Consider the following 18,004-nt stretch of genomic DNA (forward strand, 5'->3'; position numbering starts at 1 on the left):
GCCGTCAGTGTTCGTGGAGTACATTGCCATACCAGCACCACCACCGATACCTTATCATCATCACGGGCATCATCATCATCATCATCACCACGGACATCATTTTGGCGGTTATGGAGGTGGTTTTGGGGGTTATTGGGGCGGTTATGGCGGCTACTATGGCGGGTATCATGGATAAGTGCTAGATGTGAATCGTTGTGTGAAAATTTGAATAAAAAATTTTGGAAGACGGAAAACAAAAGTTGAAAGTTGTATTACTGTGATCTTTCTAATTTAGTTAATGGAATATAAATTTGTATATGTTTGGTATTTTAAAAATATTTCCCAAATATACTCTTTTACTCACTAAATTTAATTTTTCCCCATAAAAAATGATGAAGCTCTGGGCCTGCAAGGAAAGATCGATAAAAGAAATTCGAATTAAGAAATTCGAATTATATTTACTGCAAAGTTTTTAGCTTGGAAGCGTTCAAAGTATAGTAGATGCTAACTGAAACATGCAAAAAATTCGGTATCCTTAGGTAAGCCTCGACCTTCTTTTTTGTGCTTACTTGGCTGAGTATTGTTTGAGCACGCCTTAAATATGGACAACAGCTGCGATCAAATATAATATGTAATACTCGTATATATATATAAACATAAACCAGGCAGCTGATAATGGAATATATGTAGGTTCTAGTTCTGATACTGATATACGGACATTTTTGGTTTCCACGACTCCATGCCGCCAATTTTGATGCCACAGATCCACTACGCTCTGGAAGACCAATCGAAATCAAGTCAAAAATAACTATAAAATAATAGAAATCGTCGAGATCGATCGTCATTTAGGCACTGTTTAACTGGACGAAGCTTAAAATAGTGCAAGAAGCCATTTGGAACCATTTATACAAGGTGGGTTCCAAAGTAAACAGGACTTTTTGAACCTAGCGCCCCATGACATTTCATTGATTGGAAGTGAAGTTATTGCGTTTAAAGTGTTAGTATGTTTGTGTTATCGATGCGAAAATGAGCTTTGAACAAAGAGCCAACATTAAATTTTGTTTTAAAATTAGTAAAACTTTTACCGAAACGTTTCAATTAATGAAACAAGTTTATGGCGATGATTGCCTATCCCGTAGTAGAGTGCACGATTGGTTTCTTCGTTTTCAAAGTGGTTATGAGGACATAAATGACGATCAATATGTGGGCCAATCAAAATCCGTGATCATCGGAAATTCCATCGAAACTGTGCGTGAATTCATCAAAAATCAGCCGAAATTTGTTTGTTCCGTACAAATTGACTGACGACCAAAAATTGCTCAGAATCCAACATTCGAAGGACGCTTGTAACCGATTATTTGACCAAAAATCACATTTTAACCATTAACCACTCCCCGCATTCACCTGATATGGCACCATGCGACTTCTTCCTTTTCGAAAAAATGCATTTACCTATGAAAGGAAAGCGTTATGCAGACGTAGAGGCCATTCAAAAAGCTTGCACCAGCATACTGGCGGCCATACCGGCCAACGAGCTAAAACACTCGTTCGACAAGCTTTTGGAACGTGCAAAAAGCTGTATCGAAGCAGAAGGAGACTATTTTGATTAAAATAAATTGATTTTGCCGAAAAAACATTTGTTCTGTTTTTTTTTAAAGTCCTGTTTACTTTGGAACACACCTTGTATAAGGCTGGATACAAGAATAACCACGGAATATGGGTGACAAGCGAGTTAACGCATAAAAACCTCATGGACCGAATTTCATTCTGTGAATCAGAGCTGAATTCCAACAAAATTGATCCATTTTTAAATCGGATGGTTACTGGTGACGAAAAATTGGTCACTTACGATAACGTCAAGTAAATTTTGGTCGTGGTCGTATTGCACTGAAGCGGCGAAAACGGCAGAGAAGCAAGGATTGACTGTCAGAAAGGGTTTGCTGTTTCTTTGGTGGAATTGGCACGAACCCCTATGACCGAACTCTTAATACCAATCTGTACTGTTTACAATCGGACGATGGAATGGAAACAATCACCCAAAAACGGCCAAATTTAGCGCATAGAAGAGGAACTGTGCTCCATCAGAACAACGCCAGACTACACACATTGATAGTGACGAGCCAGATACTTCGGGAGCTTGGTAGTGAAGTTATTTTACATTCACCTAATAATCCGAACCTGGCACCAAACCTTGCTACCGGTTCTTTTGGTTTGGTGGCCAGCGTTAAAGACAAAAGAATGGGTTGTCAAAAAAGTGTTGCGGGATTTTTATTGATTTTTTTTTTTTGAAATTGAAATGAATTTTTGATGACTCATGCCCAGCTTAATGCTAGACAAAATATATTTTCGACGACAGGTCTGAGCGTGGCGCAACCATTAAATGAAAAAAAAACCAATATATCCTAAACAAGGGGCTTACATTTTTGCCTTTATCGTAGGCTATTAAAATTCATTTTCTCTTTATTTTGTCCGTTTGAGGCGCTCAATATGCTTCTGCATCAACTGTCCAAAGACGAGCTTACTCCAAAGGTAGCAGCAAATTCTGCAATCAGAATACAGGAATTAGCAAGTTGAAATCAGAAAGAGTATGACATAGCGCCAACCTGAACCAGCTAAATAAATATAAGTAAATCAGACTATATTCTCCCAAAGGTTAGATTTTTTAGTAATCACTTTTGGGTGAGGTTACCCTCTAGACGAGAATTGAAAATAGGCTTAGTAGAGTAGGAGTATTGCACATGCAACTATAACGGCAGGTCCAAAATGTACTGCGAAGTAGAGACCTGTGCATACTCCAATGATGTTAACATCTCTCTTCCTATCCGTCTTCCGAGCTAAAGTACTATGTACAGAGAAGGCCTGAGGAGTTCTACTAAATAACTACGGAAGGATACAAAAAGCAACCATATACACGGATTTTCAGGCTCCACTGCTGACCTTGTCGAAGCCACAGATTAATTCTAGCGTAGTCAACAATTGCAGAAAGGTTTTAAACTCACCGACTGGTCAATTTTAAATGCCTTGCATTTGGATTCCCGGTCGCAGGAACATTTTCGACAACGAGAAGGCAGACGAGTTCGCAAAGCTAGGCGCAACGGGCTTAGTACCATGCCATCAGTTTTATACGCATTTTGAACAAATAACTCAGAGCAGTTGGAGCTCAATAACAAATTGCAAGAAAACAAAGCAGTTAAGTCCCAAATATGACAGAAATAGAACTAGGGACCTACTGATTATGTCCAAAAATTGTATATACAGACTTACAGCTACTGTAACGGGGAAACTTTTTGAAGAGTTTGCCTTAACTGGAAGCTAAAAGAGAATACGGAAACAGTTTTCCCATTCTTCAAAGAAGATATGACGTTTTTGAGCCAAATTTTGTTCAGCGATGAGACAAAATTGCCGCATTTGGAAGGGAGAGCAACATGAAGAGATTCAAGAGCTGCCATTTCATCCAGAAAAAAACAAGGGTTTGACGTGGTTTGTCGACCGGTGGAATCATCGGTCCATATTTCTTCAAAAATGATGCCGGTAAGAACGTAACCGTCAATTGGCGACCGTTATCGCGCCATGATAACTGACTATTTGATGCCTGAAATTGAAGCTTGTGATCTCGGCGACATTTGGTTTCAACAAGACGGAGTCACTTCCTACATATCGCATCCATCAATGGATTTATTGAGAGAACACTTCGGTGAGCAGATAATTTCACGTTTTGAGCCGGTCGATAGGCAACCAAGATAGTGTGTTATTAACCGTTAGAATTTTTCCTGTGGGAATATGTAAAGTCTAAAGTCTATGTGGACAATCACGCTTCGATTCAGGCCCTGGAGCGTGTCATCGTCAGTTACCAGTCAAATTGCTCGACCGAGTCAACGAAAATTGGACTCAACGGTCTCAGAAGGTGACAAGCATTTTAAAGAGTAAATATTCAAAAAATAAATACCAAAGAATGTTCTTTCGAATAATAATAAATATTTCATATTAAATTTGAAGTTTCTATATTTTTTCGTTAAAAAAGTAGGGAACCCCGAAATGGATCACCCTTTGGATAATAATTTTTTTTTAATATCCATTTTAATGCCCGCAACTGTACGCATATTCTATATTATTGTGCAGGCATTTGCGCATCAAACAGCTGATTTACACTCTCACTTTCAACTGAGATTGCACTAAAGCCAACAAGCTTTCGAAAGCTCTACAAAAAGCTCACGAAGTGCATGGAAATGCAAGTTCGCGCCACCACCCGACATTTCGCACAACAAATATGGCAACTGCTTACAACCAACAGGTTGCAAGTTGACCGTGAAAATGTGAGAGCCGAAGAGCTGCAGAATTTGGTGAATACTTATATGAGTGTATATATACAAATACACACACAAAGCCCCCACTAAGTATAAAATCGATGCATTCGTACAAAAACAACAAAAAAGCAATTGCAGCCAAATTGCAATGTCAATGCCAACGACGAGCACGGCAGCGGCGCTACGCCTCTAATTCACCACACTCACTGCAGCTGACCAGCGCGTGTGAACGGTTCACTCAAGTAGCGGTGGCATGCAAATGCATTTTATATAAGTCTGAAAATTTAAATAAAAATATTTTTGACAAAAAAAATACGAAAAATCGAGTTTAAATCGTAAACGGAGTTGATACATTAGTTTGGGTCTTTGCTGTATGTCCCACTGTATGCTGAGGCGTATGAGGAACATTTTCCGCTGCCGCAAAGTATGCAACGTGCTTTTATGTGCATACCGAGTGTGTCAAGGTCGCGTCAACGTACACGGTTTTTCTTTTTAGTTAGCGCCGCGCTTTTTTCGTGCATTTCTGCTTGTGACGTAAACCGCCGCCGCGTTGGTGGCATTGAAAATCTATGTTTACGGTTTCTTTGGATGTGCAGTAATTCGTAGTTTTAATATTTAAATGCAAAATACGAAAATGCCAAAATATTACAAGTGTGCCAAACAAAACAAACACAATAACAGAGAGTGACTGAACGAGTTTCCAAAATAATACAGTGTGTGCGAGAAGTTTAGCACATTCTTCTCAACAAAATTTTAGAGATCATTTTAATAATTTACTGATAATTTTTATTTTTAGAAAATTTCAATTTTTTTATAAAATTTTCAAATAAATAATTTTAAAATACATATTTACACGCATACATACATACGTGATAATTTGTTATTGCTAAGTTTAAGCCGAGCTTCTCTAACTTTTTGTAGGTTAAAGAATTGAAATAAATATTCAATATCCTGAAAAAGGGCTGCGCAAACTCTTCTAGCACATGTGATCCCTATACAGATGTACTTTAGGGTGCGCCAAAAACTAAACTACCGAAAATTAATGCATATACTGAGAAAAAATTATCCGTGCAAGGAAAAATTGTATAAAATTTTATTTGTATGTGTGCATATGTGTGTATGTGCATTAGGGTGCGCCAAAAACTGAATTCTCGCATTTATGTGTCAAAATTAATATATTTTCAGAAAAAAATGTGCCTGCAAGAAAAACTTTTTGAAATTTTTTCCATTCAAACGTGTTCGTACATACTTTAGGGTTAGCCCAAAACTTACTTAATGAGTATGTGTTAGAATTAAGCTATGCATGTACAAAGAAAAAATATCTCCCTAAGAAAAAATTGTAGTAAATTTAACCTTTGTACAGAAAACAAATATTCCTGCAAGAAAAAATTGTAGAAAAATGTTATGTCTCTGTGTACATACATATGTATGTACATTAGGGTGTTTTGACTCAATCCATATAATTTGTGGGTTAATATGCGCCTATATATAGTGAAAAAACTATCCATACAAAGAAAAGTTTTAAAAAACTATTTACATTAGGGTGCGCCAAAAACATCTTATCGAATTTATAGGTTAAAATTAACATATTTACAGAGAAATTTATCCCCGCAAGAACAATTTCTCGGAAATTGTATTCCTATATGCATAAATATCTACATTAGGGTGAGCCAAATACTAACCTAACCAATTTATGGGTTAAAATGAACTATACCATATAACAACAGAAAAAAGATTCCTGCAAGGAAAAACATTTAGAAAACGCTATTCCTATATAAAAATATGTATATTAGGGTGTGCCAAAACCTAATACAACGAATTTATGGGTTAAAAAAACATTTAGAAAACGCTATTCCTATATAAAAATATGTATATTAGTGTGCCAAAAACTAATCTAACGAACTTATGTGATAAAATTAACATATATACAGAAAAAATATCCCTGCAAGGAAAAATGTTAGAAAATTTTATTCACTCATACATATATGTATGTAAGTATGTACATTAGGGTGTGCCAAAAATTATCCTAACCTATACAGAAAAAAATATACCTCTAGTGAAATATTTTAGAAAATGATATACATAAATTAAAAAATTGATGCTAAACAGTTAAAAATTAAGTTATTTTTAATGAAAACGTAGTTTTCACTTGGTATCAATACCAGTGGGAAACTTTGAATGCTCGCCGACAGCTTTAAAATCAAGGTAGGTAGGATTTTACCTTGCAGCGATTTTTTTCTATATACCTAGGTTCATTTTAAACTATGAATTCGATGGATTTGTTCATGACTCACCAAAGTATGTATAAATAACTCAGAAAATTACCGAAAAAAAGTTAAAAAGAATGCGCAAAAAACCTTTTGAAAAACCCGCGGAAGGCAACTAATATGTGAGTTTAGTTTCTGGGCAGTTCAAAGTGTACTAATGAAGTTCGGTTTCTGAAAAACGATTCTTTTACACACGGCTCAAGCAACGCACGACTACCGGTCTTAAACCAAGTATCCAAAAAACATATGTTTGAAGGCGAGCTAAAGTGGGAAGGCGAAACATCCTAATCAGGGTTGTTCAACGGGTTTGAGACCTGCCTAACCTTGTCAGATTTTAAAACAAAAGTTGTGTGTTGCCAAATCTGTAGTATACGCTGAAATAAATGGAATGTAATGGAATGGAATTAGACTAATTCGATCAATTTGACCACGGAGGCGGCGGAGTAGTAAGCAAACTTGTAGTCATAGTGAAAGACCAATCTTTTCTTCGCCAATTTGAACCACTTTTTCTTCAATTCGGTCTGTCAATTATTTGACATTGCAGATCCTTGTAACCCTGTTCTGAGTAGGCAATATAGATTACTATACATCTTGTAAATCTCAGAAACCTGTGGCCGTCATATATTTGGTAGACATGACAGCCTTTCCCTTCTTCGCAGCAAGTTCACCGGCGAGAGCAACTCTTTAGAAGGCTATAACTTAAAAACTATTTGAGATATTGATTGGAGGTTTTAGTATGTATTTTTTAAAGGTATGAGCTATCCGAATATATATGCAATTTTATTGAAGCAACTTTATTTTATAAAAGCTTTTAGGACTCGACAACAATTATGTTCGAAATTTCGAAAATATTTTTGGTATGTAAATTTCTCATAAAGGTTAACAACAATTAGGAAGCGGCGTAAAATTTGTTTGTTAAATTCAAATCACTCTCTCAAAACTCCATTATTATTGCTATAACAAAAGCACCCCAATTTTGTGAGCATACTTTTTGTACGCACTGTAGTTTTCGTACGGTTTTCCACTTTTCTAAACACACAGCTTTCGAATCCAGAAGCTGTCACTAACACAAATTCATTTTATTATCATTATTTTATTATGTGTGTTGCTCATTTCATTTTCAAAATTTGTCGCATGTTTTTCTAATTATTTTTCTGCGTTTCTTTTTCGAACGCTTTCTGTTTATTTGCGTGAGATTTTTTATACAAAATTCACACAGTGAGATTGCAAAGCAAATTTCTTTTCGTTCGACGTACTTGAACTAATATAAAAAAATTGTTGTCCGTGTGCCAAAATAATATTTATTAGAATAAAAATAGTCTCTTCGCGCAATAAATAGATTTTGCAAAATAAAATATTTAGAAGAGACAAAAAGCAAAGAAATCAATTACTCTAAACAAAATAGCAATTTTAACAAAAAAATTATTTGTGTTTATTAGAACCGCTCCGAGGAGAGCCCTGCCTCTGGCGTTTGGTTCCAACGTTAGATTGTGTATTTTCAGTGAACCGTCATCGCATTTTAGTCTTCGTGTAGCTTTCATGTTCGATTAACATGCACATATTTCGCACGTGAAGACCTGCATTCCCTGTTTAAGTGCCGCAGTGTTGCAAGAACCACCAAATCGATCATTCGGCGCCGCATAAATTAGATTTTATATTTCGGATCTCTTTGCCGCACTCGTGTTTCGTTAAGACGTCTACGGATACTGTTTCGGCTACGTTTTTTAGCACCGTTTTTTTATTGTTCTGCTGCTTCTGGTAGTATCGGTAGTCCGCACGAAGCTCAAGCTGTGATATAATTTTAAAAAATTGAAGAAAGCGAAGTTTTTAGTGCAAAAATTAATTAACAAAAATTTAGTGTTGTGCAAATTTCATAATCAGCTGACGCTAGTGAATACAAATAGTGATTTTGAGCGCACCAGCAAACCCACAGCAAACCCCATTAGCCAACGCTAGCAAAGTGTTACTACTTAACGGTTTTGCAACTTGCACACGTTGCCCTTCAGTGGCCATAACAGTACGAAAATTGCTCAAGAAAAGGCGCGTCTGCCCTTTCCGATACCACGGTACACCACCATGAATAAGACAACACTCCACTGGAGTTATCTGAACTTCAAGGATGTGCCAATGGATCTCTACCTCTATGAAGACCTCGAAGAAGTAAGCCCAATACCTTAGACGTTTGAAGCATTTGTGTAAAGATTTTCTTTAAACCAACTCAATGCATATTATTAAAGGTGTACCTGAAGGAGAATTTCATCACCACAATTCCCAAATGGCTGCTAAATGTTACGACGCTAAAGTTCATCCACTTGGCTGGCAATAATTTGAGCGCGATTCCTGAGGAGATGTATCTGTTGGAAAATCTGGAGTTTCTCGACGTCTCAAACAATCAAATACGTGAACTTCCGAAGACTATTGGACTGATGGATCGCTTACAACGCCTAAATGTGAGTGGCAACGAGCTGACCGAGCTGCCCGCTGGTGAGTTCAATATTTAAGTAAGATTCAAACTGTGTACGAAGATTTCCGAGACTAAAGTAATATGATCTCAATATACTGCTTTGAGCAAAAAATAGTAAGACTTTGTTCATAATTTTAAAATTCGTAATTTATTCTTCCAAATCTATGTCGTCCCACTCAAAGTAATCCACCTTGGTCTCAATACAGTACAAATGTAATCCAATCCTCGAAACAGTTGTTAATGTCAATTTCCGGAATAACCTTCAAAGCGCGCAGCGATTCAAGTTCATTTCACTCAAAACGAGGAGCTAAATCAGGCGAAATGTCGGCCCATAATTTCGGTCACTCTTTACGAATAGCTTCGCGCAACCGAGGCTCAAATAGTATTCTTTGTTGACAGTTTGGATGGTTGGAAGGAATTCGGAGCGCACCACACCTCGATGATCGAAGAAAACTATCCACATAACGTGACTTTTCGGCTTTGGCTCACTTTTGTCACGATATTCGACCGATTAATTGTCTGTTTCCGGATCACAAGCAGATACAAGACTCAGCGCCAGTAATAATACGTTCCATGACAAGAAAACTGTCAACATAACGTGTTTTTTCGGCTTCGGCTCACCTTTATCACGATATTCGGCCGATTGATCATCTGTTTCCGCATCGTAAGCGTAGATCCAAGACTCATCACCAGCAATAATACCTTTATGACATCCTGGTAGTCCGAAAGCGCTATTTCACAAACGTTAACGGGACGCTGTTTCTCGAAAAAAGCGAGTAATTTTAGAACCAATCGTGCTTTCACTTTTCTTAGGGCCAAATGATCTTTCAAAATGGTTTTCACTGAAGTTCCGATATTTCAACGATACCAGTAAGATCTCTGACTATTAGTCGCCGATTCTCAAGCACTCCTTTGTTTTATTGACGTGTTGATCATCAGTTGATGTTGAGGCCATCTTGGACGTGGTTCGTCTTCAACGCGTTCTCAATCCTCTTTGAATCATTTGTACCAATCAAAAGCACTTGTTCCCGACAAGGAATTATCACCGAAGACCTTTTCCAACATTCCGAACGTCTCGGCACCAGAAATTTAATTCCGCTCACAAAATTGAGTGGAACTTCTTTGTTGAGTAATCTCACTCATTGCCAAATGCACTTTATGTACTTCATAAAGGCAAGTGTATAGTAAATACTAAGGGTCTCTTTTAGCTCGACATATATACTTAACCCAGCAATGCTCCAACTTCTTTAACCTGCCTCAAAAATATATTTTCTGGAAGTCTGTGAAGTAGGCCTCTATGGCGGTGAAATTTGTGAATGACTTTTTCAACTTTGATGGTGCTTTCCATGGCTCTGTCCAGCATATCTAGAACTCATCTTAAATATCTTGGAGCTTCACAGATCAATAGACTAGATAAAGTATCAAAATTAGATAACAAGTCACTTTTAAAGTTTAAACTGATGCTTGATCTGGCATTACTTGAGATCAGTATGTAGGTATGGCGTACATAATCTAACCTAACCTTATCAAATTTCAAAACAGAAGTTGTATGGTGCCAAGTCTGAAGTATGCGATGGAATGGTCAGAAATTCATAAACTAATTCGATGAATTTGACCATGGAGGCGGCGGAGTAGTGAGCAAATATATTATCATAGTGGAAAACCAATATTTTCTTCACCAATTTGAACCACTTTTTCTTCAATTTGGGCTCGTCTCCTCAATAATTTGACATAGCACAGCACTGCACCTCTTTTCTGCGTAGTCAATGTAGATCACAATTTATGAATCTCAGAAACCGGTGGTTATCATCTTTTCGGCTGACAAGACAGCCTTTCGCTTCTTCGGAGCAGGTTCGCCGGGTGAAGTCCACTGTTTCTTGGCCTTATAATGGCAATAGTTGTCTGGAGTTGATAAACCACGCTACCACATATCGTTTTATGCGAAGGTATGAACCATGATTTTAATGTTCTATCGATCGTCGACTTTTGTCACATGATAACCGCTTTCCCGGACAAGACGTATAGGGTTTATCCGGAAAGTAATAGGACTGAGTTGATCATATCAAACGTCTCTGCTCTAATGAACACTGCATTTTCGGCTTGCACCACACCACAGAAACACGTCGCGCGATAATTTTCGTACTGACTCCCCAGGAGTTTGGAGACAACTGCAACTGCTCGGAGACAACTGACCAGCGACTGGTTCATTAGCTAGGAACGCCCTCTACCGAATATAGTCGAAATCAGTCCTATTACATTCCGGACAAACCCTGTAGCTCTTCAAAAACCGGGGTATGATCACTCAACAATACGCTCACCAGAGTAGAATCACCGTACGAGAATGAAAGCTGTCTTTAATTTAGTTGCGCGATTTTCCTTCCAAAAATCAATCGAACCAACGACTATTTTTCCATTCTTTTAAATCCACGGTCACGCCGACTTCACCACACGATTTAAACCGAACTTTGAGTCCGATTCGGTGCCACCTTTGTATAACGTGCACTGTGTCGATGGAGCTTTAATAAGAATCCACAAACAAAGTTTCCACCATCCAAAAAACTCAATTATATGATCTAATAAGAATTCTACAATTCTTTAAAGTCAGATTACTTTAGAATTCATGGAGAAACAAATACAAATTTTTAAAAAGATATTTCGAAAATAATAAAAACTCATTTGACAAAAAGCTTATTCTACATTTCGCAGTTTTCTCAAAATTCAAAAAAAAAAAACGTATTCTTGCAAAACAGCATCCATTTTACTGCAAAACTCCGCTAAATCCACAATGTCCACATATTTTAATTATCCCTCGCGCAGCTTAATTGATGAACTACGTCATATCGCAGCGGAACTTATGAAACTCGGGCGTGGCTTAGTCGTCACGGACGAATCGCCATCACAATTAGAGCGATTAATGGAAATGTTTGGTATAAATTCTTCGAAAGAGATGCGCATCCAGTACCGAAGCCTATTATTCTCAGTTAAGGAATCACTAGACGAATACGTCTCTGGCGTTGCCGTGCACCCGGAGGTATTGGATCAAACCACACCTAACGGTTGCGCGCTACACTGTCAGCTGCGACGCAAGAATGTATTGGTTGGAGTCACCGTCGATAAGGGGCTTGTGCCATTGTTAACTACCTACGGTGAGTACACCACGCAAGGTCTGGACGGTTTGGCTGCACGATGTGCCGAATATAAGGATTGCGGTTGCGATTTCACCATGTGGCGCGCACAGTTCAACATAGGCGAGTATTCGCCTTCATACCAGGCTATAATGGATAATGCCAATAACCTGGCAAAGTTTGCGGCCATCTCACAATCGAAACGTATGCTGCCGATCTTGGAGGTAGATGTAGTGCCATCGGATGACAATGATATGGAACGTGCTGAAAAAGTCGCCGAGACAATTTTAATCTTCATTTTTAAATCACTTTGTGATCATCATGTCAACCTAGAAGGCACTATACTAAAATTCCCAGCCTTAAACGCGGGTACGAAGTGCGCGAAACGTTATTCGCCGGGTCAGATCTCAAAAACAACATTACGCTTACTGAGACATGTCGTGCCTGCTTCAGTCGGTGGTGAGTTTAAATAACTTTGAAGCATAAACATCTATCCTTGTTGCAATAAATATATGTTCTCGGTTTGAAGGTATCATTTTGCATGTGGATGGCAAGACGGAAGATAAGAGTCTTTGCCTGCTGAATGCCACAGTTATCGATCCAACGCCCAAACCGTGGCCCATAATATTCAGCTTCGATGGCATATTGCAGTCTTCGATTATGATGGCTTGGGCGGGTCAGTGCAAAAATCTGCAGAAGGGTCAACAAGAGTTTCTCAAAATGCTGGATGCCTTTTCCAAAGCTGCTCAGGGCGCCTATGTACCCGGTTCGACGAAATCACTAGCCGATCAGTGTTACTGTAAAAGGGCTTTTAAAGCACTGAAAACGAAACCTGATCCGCTACCCGATGATTGTGTTAGATTTGATGAAATATGTCGACCGCCGATTGTTATGCCCATTGCGCCCACACCAGTTGCAACTGTGGAGTCGGCTGTAGTTGTCGCGATCACCGCAATTAAAACAGAGGATACGGTATTAGCTGCAACTGAGTTAGTCGAGGTCGATCCAACAGTTAAAGTAGAGGAAGCGAAATCGACCACGGAACCTGCACCAGAGGACGCTCCAACAGAGCAAACCGAGAAGCCACCACCAGATAGTCAGTAGAAGTGGATTATTAAAAGCGGATTTCCGAACAGTTACCGATGCTTGGAAATGGATACCAAAAATTTCAAAATAAAACCGTTATTTTTCAATACTGAAACAAAGAATTTTAAATTTCTAATTCATAATTCTAAGGCTCTCAAATATGGAACAAATTGTACTAAATACTTGTATCAACTCTAAAGAAACAAGGAATATTCTTAAAATTAGAAATGTATAAAATATAAACCAAGAACTTTGATTTTCTTCAACGCATTTATTTAAACCCGGCAATATAGGTTATAACCACAATAATAACTGGTAGAATCAGAACTCTTTTTACAATTTGGATGCCACATGGATAGCCAAAGCTCCATCGTTCTCATTTTGACGAATTGAAATATTGGCACGACCATTGGAGCCCACCACAACCGATTTTCCTGTACATCTTGAACCCGACTTTTCGCCGGAGATGATGTCACAGTAGGTGCCCGCCGGCAAACAGGTCTGCAACGAGGTGTTTAAATCGTTATTTTGATTGTTGAATGCTACGAAGCCCCTATTGCCACGACAGAAGGCGATCTGGTTACTGCCATTGTCCCACCAGTTCTGTACATTAGTGCCGGATACGATGTTTCTGAAGCCAACCATGTTGTAAATTTGACGCCAACGATGTTCACATACCCAACCACCGCTACAGGAATTATCAGCATTGAATATGGGACTGGCAATGTTATTACCGTCGGTTGTTGGTGGACCTTGATCGGTGTTGTCGAATGCAAACGAAGACATGACACGTGGAATGCCAAATGGATGAGACAACATGAAAGCGCTGGCCATTTTGTATTGTTTCGCATTTTTGTAGGTGAGAATATCACTACCACCAGCACCATGTCCACGCTGATTATCGTGATTGTCCACAAAAACAAAAGCACTAGTCGAGGGAAGGAAACCCCATGCAGTACCCCAATTGGTTAACCAACGAAGTTGGTCTCCACCTCTGAATACCCTGCCAATAGAGGCGGAATGAAGGAATTCGGTGACCACGCCCAAACCAGTGTATTCGTGTTTAGAGACTGCTTCGCCACCCAAATCAATGACCTCTTGGTAAATAAATGGACGAGAGCCAACAGCAAAACCGTGTTGAGTATTTAAGTTATTCAAACGGTTGTAGATATTCTGAAATAGTTAAAGTTTTGAAAATCTACGCATCTATTTTAGTATGAAATTGTATAAATACCTTTAAATCGGCTGGCCACATATGTTTGGCGGCATCAACTCGGAAACCAGCAACGCCCAAACTGATTAGTTTGTTGAGGAAGTCAAGAATACGATCTTGCACCCACGACTTACTTTGATCCAGATCTTTTAGGCCAACCAACTCGCAGTTGCGTACTTGATTAGCATCATTGTAGTTGTTGATGGCGCAGGTAGCATGAAAATCTGCGTTGGAGTAGGGAACCGCAGGATAACTCTTGCTGCCAGGGTTAGCTGTTGAGCCAGCAGTGCCGCGCGCATTTGCGCGATCGGCGGCCATATGGTTGAACACCGCATCCACATAGATGCGCACTCCGACGTTGTTACAACGTCTCACCATATTGGCAAACTGTTGCTCATTGCCTGAACGTGTGGTCAAGAGGTAGGAAATGGGTTGGTAACGTTCCCACCATGGACGATTCGGCACAACGATATTCTCATTTACCGGCGAGACCTGTAATTGGTGGTAGTGCGTTTAACATAGTCTTACAAAGAAGGTAACTAGTAAAAATCCCTCAACTTACTTGCACACCAGCATAACCTTTGGGACCAAGAAAATTCTCACACTCTGTAGCTATATCGTTCCACTTCCACTCGAAGAGATGCACCATTGTTGTACGTCCCGATGCATAATTGGGATTGAATTGGGCGTTAGCTTGGTAGTTCGAACAGAAGAGAAACAGAAGCACACAGCAACTGATTTTGGTCACAATCATGCTTTGACCTTTGGTTTAGTAAACTACAAGCGTTAAGATTCTTTTAGACTTGAAAACTGAAAACCGACTGAAATATAACAGAATTCTACAGCTTTTATATGAAATGCATGCTTATAAAAACAAAAGACACTTTTTATACGTACCTCTTTTGTCTCTTACACGAGACGGTATGCTATAAATAGCTCTGCTTGAGTGAGTGGCGGTATTGCCGTGTGAGAACAAAGAGCGAAAGAATAATTTTTGTATGAGCGGCATATAAGTAATCGGTAATTCATTGGAGGTCTAACCACTCAAGATGCGAAGGCTTATTTCTTGACTCTGATAATTGATTATTAATATAAGGTAAGGATAAGTTTAGATGATGTCAGGTTATTTTGTTAAACCAATCAATATCACGCATTCTCTACATGAACAAATAGTCGGTGTAATAATGTTGTAGCTTTTGATGGAACCTATACTTAAATCTAGTGGTAGACCATGTTCGTCTGTGAATTATTATTCACACATTATATTAGGACTTTTTTTTATACCCACTTTTCTTTTCACATTCCAGAAATTGGTGCGCTGAAACAACTCGAAGAGCTCAACATATCCAAGAATCATCTTCAACGACTGCCAATACAGCTAAGCGAATGTCAGCGTCTCAACGTGCTAAACCTCAGTGACAATGTCAACATCTGGCATATACCCGAGCGAATCTCTAACCTGCCATCACTACAATCGCTGTCAGCGGATCGTATGTAACATTTATTCTTAATTTCACTTGTTCTGCTCCTATCACAGTCTTCGTTGCGCTACATTTTCTGCAACTTTCCTACTTTTCTAACAGGTTGTGCACTTTTTTACCTGCCAGTGGCACTTTCTAAGTTCGTAAATCATGTCCGCATATTTCACAACACATCCATTACTCATGTGCCCATGATCTATGAGAAGCCCTTCCAAACTTTCTATGACAATCGCGCGAAAGTAACACCCCCGTAAGTTCGTGTAACTAAAAACAATAATATAGGAATAAAAACAATAATTTACTTATATTGGTAACTCTTTAATCGTATTTCCAGCGCTGTGACACACGACAGTTTCTTCTGGGTGCTGGAAAAGGAGACCAATACTAGACTACTACTGCCCTTCGGCACACGTCGCATCTTTTGTGTGCCCTCGCTAGACAATCAAGTCACACTTTACGACGACTGTTTAAAGGCAGTGCAGTACCTGAGTCGCTACATGCCATTGTGGGAGAATGTGGCGCTCAAGCAAATGCTACCGGAGAAGTTCATCTACAATCATATCGTAAATGGACCGACTGCCCGTTGTACAGTGCTGAATTGTTCCAATCCCTTGTACACCACCTACTATTTCATGGCTGTGAAACGGTATGCGTGTATTGTGATTCTACTTTTCTTAAATATATTCTCTTTTCATTTCACTCTTTTCATTTCACTCTCTCTGCGTAGGCGTGGCAGCTCATCGAAACAAATTTTCACCTGTTACTTTTGTTCGAATCACTGTGCGAATTTGTGGCTGTTGGCGAATGGCAAGAAATACTATCAGCTGGAGTGGGAGGTGTGTGAGGATTAATGTGTTCGCAGCGTTACTGCTCAAACCTTGTAAACTCCGATGTACATAAAATGGTCGAGAAATTATTATAGTTTAATTAGTAAACGGCTAAGAAAATAAATTTAAGTAGACGAAATCAATTTGTAGACAAAAATTTGCGTATTCATTTGAAGGATATGAATTTGGATTGTTTTTTTATATATTTTCTGAGAAGATTGCCATTAGTTAATATGGAGTTGGCCTAGCTCTCCAGAATCGCTGTTCTAAAATTATTCATTACGATTATAAAAGATCTGCCACACTCACATTGGAATGAGACTGCGTTGGATCTCCATTAACACTTTGCATTCTAACACTGGACCAATGCATCTCGTTTGCGTTGAGCAGGCGCTGGTCGACGACGCGCTCTTGTGTGACTGCAAGATCATTTTGAATAACGCAGGAGATCTGCTGAACTACTTGTCTTTAGCAAAGTTCATCTTGCCGCAATCGCAGGGCTTCTTACTTGACATTGTCCGAAAGCCATTCATGCAGTAAGTCTAAAAACCTTGACGAACGCAAGTTGCCTAAGTTGTATAGAGAAGGTTGAGGTGAAAACATTCAGTCACTTTATCCACATTTTACAGTCTTTGCAAGACTGAGTTCAAACATTTTGGCAGTCTTACCTTCGGCGCGCCAGGAGACATAGCAGAAACTGACTTAGTCGTCTCAATAAACTTGTGAAAGGCTTAAAGCGCTTTGTCGATGTGTAAGGGTCTTATGAACTGTTATATAGCAGTTTTACGTAACACAACGGACCGGCATTCTAAATTGTCCAAGTGAGCTTCTTGTTAGGATCGACCTCATAATCAAAACCAACCTAAAGATGAATATAATTTAACAAGGAAGATAGGACTAGCTTTCGAAATTGATAGAAATTTAGGTGGGATCCAAAGAATGGTGCTTGCTAGGTAAAATTATGAGTCATAATGTAAGTACCGTCTTAAAAGTTAATCATATTGTAAGTAAATAAAAGCCAAGTATATTAATTGTCCCCAGAAACACCAAAACAATAGAATCACGGTTGCTCAACTTAGAGAGATCGTATAATAGAGATCGATAGAGATTAAGTTAAGGTTTTAGAAGATGTTGATCTAATGGCAGAGGGCAATATTATTTTTAACCATGTAAAGGGAAAACTATTGCCTGACATTACATTGACTGATTGTCGTGGGCGTTATGATGATACTAGCAAGATGAGCAGTCATTACAAGGG

The 18,004-nt window shown here is 38.8% G+C and overlaps 2 protein-coding genes across 8 annotated transcripts; one reads left to right on the forward strand and one right to left on the reverse strand.

The window, feature by feature from the left end:
* The first annotated feature begins 4,479 nt into the window (after positions 1 to 4,479).
* LOC126756760 (fructose-bisphosphate aldolase) lies at positions 4,480 to 16,889 on the forward strand. Of its 7 annotated transcripts, none has more exons than XM_050470046.1 (7): positions 4,480 to 5,009; positions 7,770 to 8,710; positions 8,788 to 9,034; positions 15,746 to 15,928; positions 16,022 to 16,169; positions 16,254 to 16,565; positions 16,647 to 16,889. In XM_050470046.1, the coding sequence occupies exons 2-7, from the start codon at positions 8,627 to 8,629 to the stop codon at positions 16,768 to 16,770; spliced, it is 1,098 nt and encodes a 365-aa protein (XP_050326003.1). In that variant the 5' UTR covers positions 4,480 to 5,009; positions 7,770 to 8,626; the 3' UTR covers positions 16,771 to 16,889. The 7 variants fall into 7 exon arrangements, with proteins under 7 accessions (XP_050326003.1, XP_050326006.1, XP_050326004.1 ...); XM_050470049.1 differs by having other exon boundaries at positions 8,053 to 8,710; XM_050470047.1 differs by having other exon boundaries at positions 4,480 to 4,996.
* Positions 13,477 to 15,463, reverse strand: LOC126756759 (alpha-amylase 4N-like). The gene is made up of 4 exons (XM_050470044.1): positions 15,336 to 15,463; positions 15,001 to 15,277; positions 14,460 to 14,930; positions 13,477 to 14,398 (listed from the first exon to the last, which is right to left on the reverse strand). Exons 2-4 carry the CDS (start codon positions 15,190 to 15,192, stop codon positions 13,559 to 13,561), a joined length of 1,503 nt encoding a protein of 500 aa, XP_050326001.1. The 5' UTR covers positions 15,193 to 15,277; positions 15,336 to 15,463; the 3' UTR covers positions 13,477 to 13,558.
* Positions 16,890 to 18,004: the final 1,115 nt, after the last annotated feature.

This window comes from Bactrocera neohumeralis, chromosome 4 (assembly GCF_024586455.1).
Source record: "Bactrocera neohumeralis isolate Rockhampton chromosome 4, APGP_CSIRO_Bneo_wtdbg2-racon-allhic-juicebox.fasta_v2, whole genome shotgun sequence".
NCBI lineage: Eukaryota > Metazoa > Arthropoda > Insecta > Diptera > Tephritidae > Bactrocera > Bactrocera neohumeralis.